The sequence below is a fragment of the Eurytemora carolleeae genome, unplaced genomic scaffold (genome assembly GCF_000591075.1).
Source record: "Eurytemora carolleeae unplaced genomic scaffold, Eaff_2.0 scaffold464, whole genome shotgun sequence".
NCBI classification, from domain to species: domain Eukaryota; kingdom Metazoa; phylum Arthropoda; class Copepoda; order Calanoida; family Temoridae; genus Eurytemora; species Eurytemora carolleeae.
The window spans coordinates 29,368-36,358 of NW_019396450.1; the positions used below are offsets into that span (position 1 = coordinate 29,368).

General features: G+C 32.1%; 1 protein-coding gene across 1 annotated transcript in view; it reads right to left on the reverse strand.

Moving 5' to 3' along the window:
• Positions 1-1,144: 1,144 nt before the first annotated feature.
• LOC111703520 (uncharacterized) overlaps positions 1,145-6,991 on the reverse strand; it is a gene marked incomplete at its 3' end in the record, with an annotated part of 8,434 nt that continues 2,587 nt past the window's right edge. Inside the window, 7 exon segments of the mRNA XM_023475478.1 lie at positions 1,145-1,240; positions 2,695-2,751; positions 3,081-3,149; positions 3,541-3,681; positions 4,994-5,081; positions 5,610-5,678; positions 6,578-6,658. Coding sequence (XP_023331246.1) covers positions 1,145-1,240; positions 2,695-2,751; positions 3,081-3,149; positions 3,541-3,681; positions 4,994-5,081; positions 5,610-5,678; positions 6,578-6,658 — 601 coding nt within the window.

The window sequence follows — 6,991 nt, forward strand, 5'->3', positions numbered from 1 at the left end:
GGGGGGGATTTTTTACCTAGTACTATGACGTTTATGGACAGCTCAAGATTGAAAACAAGGCTTGAAATTTCTTACAAGACTAGCAGAACATAATATAACTGTATGAATAGAGATTGGCAACAACTGGGTTCGTTTTTTTATTACAAATTTTAAGGGTTTTGGACTGATCCAGGCTCCACACAAATAATCTGAACTGGTGAGGGTTCCAACATCCCAAAATTGTATTCCATGTTTGCTTTTATTAAAATATGCAAATATGAGAAAATATAATGGAAAAACTACCCAAAAAACTTCTGCCATTAGCTTCTCTCAAGTAAAAAAATTTGGCAATTATTTTCTCCCAAGGTAAAAGTTTGGCAATTATTTTCTCTCAAGGTAAACAAATTTCGCAATTATTTTTTCTTAAGGTGAAAAAATTTGGCAATTATTTTCTCTCAAAGTAAAAAAATTTGGCAATATTTTCTCTCAAGGTAAAAAAATTTGGCAATTCTTTTCTCTCAAGGTAAAACAATTTGGAAGTCATTTACTCCCAAGGTCAAAGTTTGACTTTTTTCTTCTCTCAAAGTCAAACATTTGGCATTGTGTAAGGCAAGAAAATGTTGAAAAAAAGAAAAATTTAAAATTTGTAAAACTTCCTTGATATTTGTGGAATCTTAGTCCAAAACTATTCAGCTTATTAAAACGAATTAAATTTTTTCCCATCACTAGGCAAAGTCAATGTAAAAACCAGTGCTTAGGATCCATTTAATTTTGATGCGGATCCGGATCCTGGATCCGCACTGGAAAAAAAATGGATCCGGATTCTGATCCAGGTCATTTCCTTAAGATTTACTGAATTTTTCAAAAAAAATAATTTTCAAATTGTTTGTTTTATTTTTTTCGCTTATTTTTATCCTAAACCAATTCAGAAATGAGGAACTTTTTATAACCTCCCTTTTTTCAAAAGTTCAAATTTAGGGTTTAGGAGTAAAAAAGTTTTTTTTTGCAGTTTTTGCTTGATATTTTACCCCTTGGATCCGGATCCTAAGCACTGGTAAAAACTAAACACACACTATTCTAATCAGCTCTCCATAACTGATAATCAATTTCCTATACGTACTATATAACATTTTAGGTTCCTTGAATCATTATCTAAGAGACTGACCTCCATCTTGTTATTTATATCCAATGTCATCACTAGCGCCCCCGCCTCTAGCGGCCAAGATGGAACTATCACCACATAACCCGCGTGAACCGACACCTGTAAGATAATAAAGATTGTTAAAACAAATTTATATTTTCACTGTATGACAAAAAATTTTGAGTGAAAAGGATATTTTCCACTTTCTACAATGATTGTAGAGGACAAATGATGTGAAAGACAAATGATGTGAAGGACGAATGATGTGAAGGACGAATGATGTGAAGGACGAATGATGTGAAGGACGAATGAGGTGAAGGACGAATGATGTGAATGGTGAATGATATGAAGGGCAAATGATATGAAGGACAAATGATATAAAGGACAAATGATGTGAAGGACAAATAATGTGAAGGACAAATAAAGTGTAGAACAAATGATGTGAAGGACAAATGATGTGTAGGACGAATGATGTGTAGGACAAATGAAGTGTAGGAAAAATGATGTGAAGGACAAATAATGTGAAGGACAAATAAAGTGTAGAACAAATGATGTGAAGGCCAAATGATGTGTAGGACGAATGATGTGTAGGACAAATGATGTGTAGGAAAAATGATGTGAAGGCCAAATGATGTGTGGGACGAATGATTGAAGGACAAATGATGTGTAGGACAAATGATGTGCAGGACGAATGATGTAGGACGAATGATGTGCAGGAAGAATGGAGTGTAGGAAAAATTATTTGTTAGAGAAATGATGTGTAGGACAAATGATGTGTAGGACGAATGATGTGTAGGACGAATGATGTGTAGGACGAATGATGTGTAGGACAAATGATGTGTAGGACAAATGATGTGTAGGACAAATGATGTGTAGGACGAATGATGTGTAGAACGAATGATGTGTAGGACGAATGCAGTGTAGGACAAATGATGTTAGGAAAAATGATGTGATGGACAAATGATGTGTAGGATGAATGATGTGTAGGACGAATGATGTGTAGGACAAATGATGTGTAGGACAAATGATGTGTAGGACAAATGATGCGTAGAAAAAAAAGGGGCATAAAAATAGTTGTTTGTTAAAAAAATAAGAAAAACAAATTCATTTGATCAAACAACTCTAGAATGTTCTGAAGGGTTTTCTTAAAAGTATTTGCTATCGTAAACTAAACAAAAACACCACAGTTATAGACATGTTTTCGATGTTAGTAAAGTACCATTTTACAAAACAAAGACCCTGTACTCCAGTTCTTTTTCACTAAATTCCGCATCGTTTTCGCTTTTTTTTCGCAAAATTATTTTCGCGAAAAAATACGAAAGTTTTCGTACGCTGAAAACCCATACGACAACCATACATACTTTTTCGGGTTTGGGTTAGGTTATCTATATATATATAAAAAAATCTTTACGTCTAGTCTGCAATAAGAGTTATAATTCTCACACTGCCCCACTTTTTTTAAAAACTGCCATAGTCCCTTTCCAAGATCTAATACAAGTAAATGCCCTTTGTTTTNGGGGGGCGGTCCACGGCACATTACATAAGAAATGAATAAATAATATTCTTGATGTTACCTTGTCTGTTATACATTCAATTCCTTTCTCCACCTCGTATAAAAATTTAGGTTCGTCCTAAATACAAAATAAAGAATAAAGAATAAAAGATAAAGTGGAAAAAATTTGTGGATGAAAATTGTTTTCCATAATCACTGCCCTTAAAATAAGATAATTTTATGACAAAGAATGAGTGTGATGGCCATGTTTTCGTTTTTGAAAATTGACTTTTTTAATTATGATTTTCCGATAAAAGTTCTTGCGGATTTCAGCTTTAAAAACAATGGAAAAAGTTATGAATCGGAAATGCTTATCTTTACGTAAAGGTTCAAATTATATTTTTATGAATATTTGTTTCTGAAAGGTGAACAGTCCCTTTAAGCCTAACTGGAAAGGAAGGAGTTTACCTCTATATCCCAGAGTCTGATAGTGCAGGATTCTGTTTCTCCACGGAAGAAATGAAAGAGAACAAGATACTAAAACAGTTTTAATATTATTAATATAAATATTTTTATCTTTATCATTACCATTATAATGCAAATATTTCATTATTAATATTTTCATTATTTTAATTTGGTAATTTTCAGAATTGTCGCCATGAATATACAAAATAAATAAGGAGGCCCTTTTCTTCATAAAATGCCTCCCCTAACAAGGGACATTAAATGAATAAAATCGTAAAATAGGGTCAGACTTGTTTGTATCAGCCCCTGAATTATATCAATTTATAAAAGAATGTGCAATGTGCATTTTTTCTCATTTTCATAAAATGTTGTGCAAAATTTTGCTTTCACCTTGAGAGAAATCCTCATTGGATAATTTTTTTTACATTTACATTGTATGAATAAGATGTCGTCTTCAACCTACCTTGTCGTCCCAATCTATCTTGAGATCGTCGTTGTGTGAGAGACGAGGGAAATCCCCCAACTGTTGTTTGATAGAGTTGAGATCTAGGGTTGGACTTAGTTCAGCTACAGGACAGTTCTTGTTACTGTACAGTCTCCAGCCCTAGAACAGTACATTGCAGTACAGAGCTGTACATCAGTACAGTAACAGTACAGTACAGTACAGCACAGTTCAGTACAGTACAGTACAGTACAGTTCAGTACAGTACAGTACAGTACAGTACAGTACAGTACAGTACAGTACAGTACAGTACATCACAGAACAGAGCGATTTAATTTTATTCGATTTAAACAAAATACACATTAGTAAAGTGTCTGTTCATTTCTGCATAGTTTTGGACGAGAAAAATCATTAACAAATTTTAAATCTTCTTGAAAATCATATTCCTGGTTCTTTGAAAAAAGAAATTGAAGTAATATTTGAAAGGAAACTCCACTCCTCTTTATATGCCAGGCCACAAAAGGAATTTTCAATTCTATGCATAGGATATTTATTGAGTAAAAACCTTATATTAAAAAGTGAAATTACAACTTTCAGTTGAAAATAAATTGGGCATCATACTGGAACACACTGTACCTGTACAATGTACACACTGTACCTGTACAATGTATTGTACAGGGTACAGTTTACACTGTGCTCCTTTTATAAATATGAAGAAATGAATATATATAAAAAGATGAATAAAGCGAAGATTAATTTTATTCTTTAATGTGATTCATAAAAGGAGAAAGAAGAAAGTCAAAAATAACTTTTTTATATTAATTTCTCGGTGAAATTGGAGATAAAAGAGAGGATAGGGATATCTATACGGAAAACCAATTATGGAAAATATGAAAATTGTCTGTGCTTAAACATCTGATCTAGAGGAAAACGGAACTATTGTCGGTGTCTGATCAATTGATTTAAGGACGTTAACGAAACTATTGTCAATGACTGATTAGCTGATCTAGAGTAAAGCGTGACTATTGTCATTGTCTGATCAAATGATAAAAATATAATGAAAATCAAATATTGATGGAGACAAATATTTGAAATTTTGATCATTCATAAACCTTCCCCGGGTCCACGTGAGGTACCACACAAAATTTGGGCCTGATCAGTTTAGCCGTTTTGACGTTTAATGGATACAAACAGACAGACAAGCTAAATTTATATATATAGAAGAAATCTGAATATTTACTTTCCAGAATTCGCAGAAAATAAATATTTTCCTTTTATATCTTAAAAACCGTGTTGGACAAGTGATTTTCGAGAAATTTCTCTCAAGTCAGCTACACTGAGTTCACACTTTACGCTATCGTACACTACAATCCTCTGGCAATTTACACACCAACTTCGAAATGAACACACGGAGTTCTCTGATCAGTTTTAAAGTCACTTTGCATGCTGATCCTTTAGGTCTTTCTAATTTTACCTGAAAATTTGAGGCCACAATATTCCTTCTCATTTTAACTCCTCTCTTCCAACAGGTTGACCACACTCCTAACCCCTCCTCCTCCTCCCTAATATATAAATAACTAGCTGAAAAAGTGCCTTGGGTTGCCAGTGTAATTTTACGAATTCTTAAGAAATTTTTTTCNTCTCTCACATTGTTGATCGTACCTCTAACCTCAGAAAAAATATAAACAAAACATAAAGAACGCAAACAAAAAATTTAAGAAAAATTAATGAAAAAGAAAACGTTTTTTTTAAGTACTAAGCTTTCAAGCCGCATCTTCTATTTTAATTGTGAACATTTTTTCTTTGTGTACATTGTAAAACAAAAACGAACAATAAGTTTGCGGAATTTATCAAATAATTTCGTGGATTTTAAAAATTGAATGACTATCGAATTTTATTGGAGGCTAATTTTTGAAATTTTAATCATTCATACCTTCCCCAAAAAAAATTGGGCCCAATCGGTTCAGCCGTTTTGACGTTTATTGTATACAAACAAATAGACACCAAAACAGACGAGCAAAGTATATATAGAAGATGTGCTTTCAACGGAACAATGGTTGAACTGTTACCTAGTAAATACGTACACCTACCTATCTAGGTACATCTTCTGACCGGCGTATCCTAGTCTCTGAGTAGGTAGTTGTTCCAAACATGAATGACTGCAGCAAACAAGATCTATTTAAAGGGGATGTACACGTGATTTCAAAATTACCCTCTATTGAAAGATTTGTATGTCTGACTCTTCAGCTTTAGCTTTGAAGATAATAGCAGAAGAAAATTATCAATTTTTAGAAAGAATAACAGGAATAACTTCATCATATTTGATCAGATTAATGTTTAAGGTTAGCATTGTGTATCGTACAAACTACCATCTACTACCAGATAAAAAAGTTAACACGTCAACAATAGGGTTCTGCGACATTTTCACTGGAAAACTAATCTTGAAATTATTTATATCCTTCTAGAAATAAGTTTCTTATGATTAAATTCTATTTTCAAAAAAAGAAAAAGAAAAAATATTTGCTTTTTCAAAAAACAGCTAATTCTATAAATTTACGTTTTCTGAAGGAAAAATATTGGCAAGTGGTGGAGACATCAAAAGTACTTAAATATTGACGTAAAACCTTGATTCATAATAAAACTACTAGTTCTCCCACAGACAATTTTTTATACTTTTCCAATTTCGTGGGACACCCTGTTTATGAAGTAGTAATCTCTGTTTGTCTGGGGAACTCTGAAAAAATGTTCGCAGCTTGAATTCTAGGTTGAGTAAGTTTGCATTTATTAATTAATAAATTAATAGGCAAAGTTGGGTTCTCATAGTTTAAAATAAAATATATCAAGAAAATAATATTTGTATATTAAATATAAAACAGTTCATATATTTGATTCAACATCAAGAAAATAATGAGTTCAACGAAATATTTTCTTTTATCAAATAATAAATCTAAAATATTTTAAATAAATAATCATAATAAACATAAAATATTTCAAAGCAATCATTTTTATATAAAATATTCCAAAAAAATAAGTATTTTATATAAAATATTTCTTGTTCCTGCTGAATTCTGATTTTAGGGAAAGAAGTCTCCAGAAACTTTCTGAACCTTGCAACATATCATGAAACCTTTTACATGTCCTAAATTGTAAAAAATAAACAATATAAAAAGTAAAAAAAATAGTTATTATTATTCGAACTTCAAATGGTGAATCTTTCTACATTAAAAGTCTTAGTAATTTGTCCTTAGTAAAAGAAATTAGCAAAGAAAAATTCACGAGCTGGATCCCTATTTGAATCCGGATCAATTTTTTACGGGACAGACCTAGATCCGTACCAAAATTAAATAAATCATAACACGGATTTTGCATCCATCCAAGAAAAGCCACTCAACCCCCTTCAACATTTTATGCCACCTCACAGAACTTCATTTTCCAATTGAATTTAGGTTACAATATCTGGGACGAGCACTGC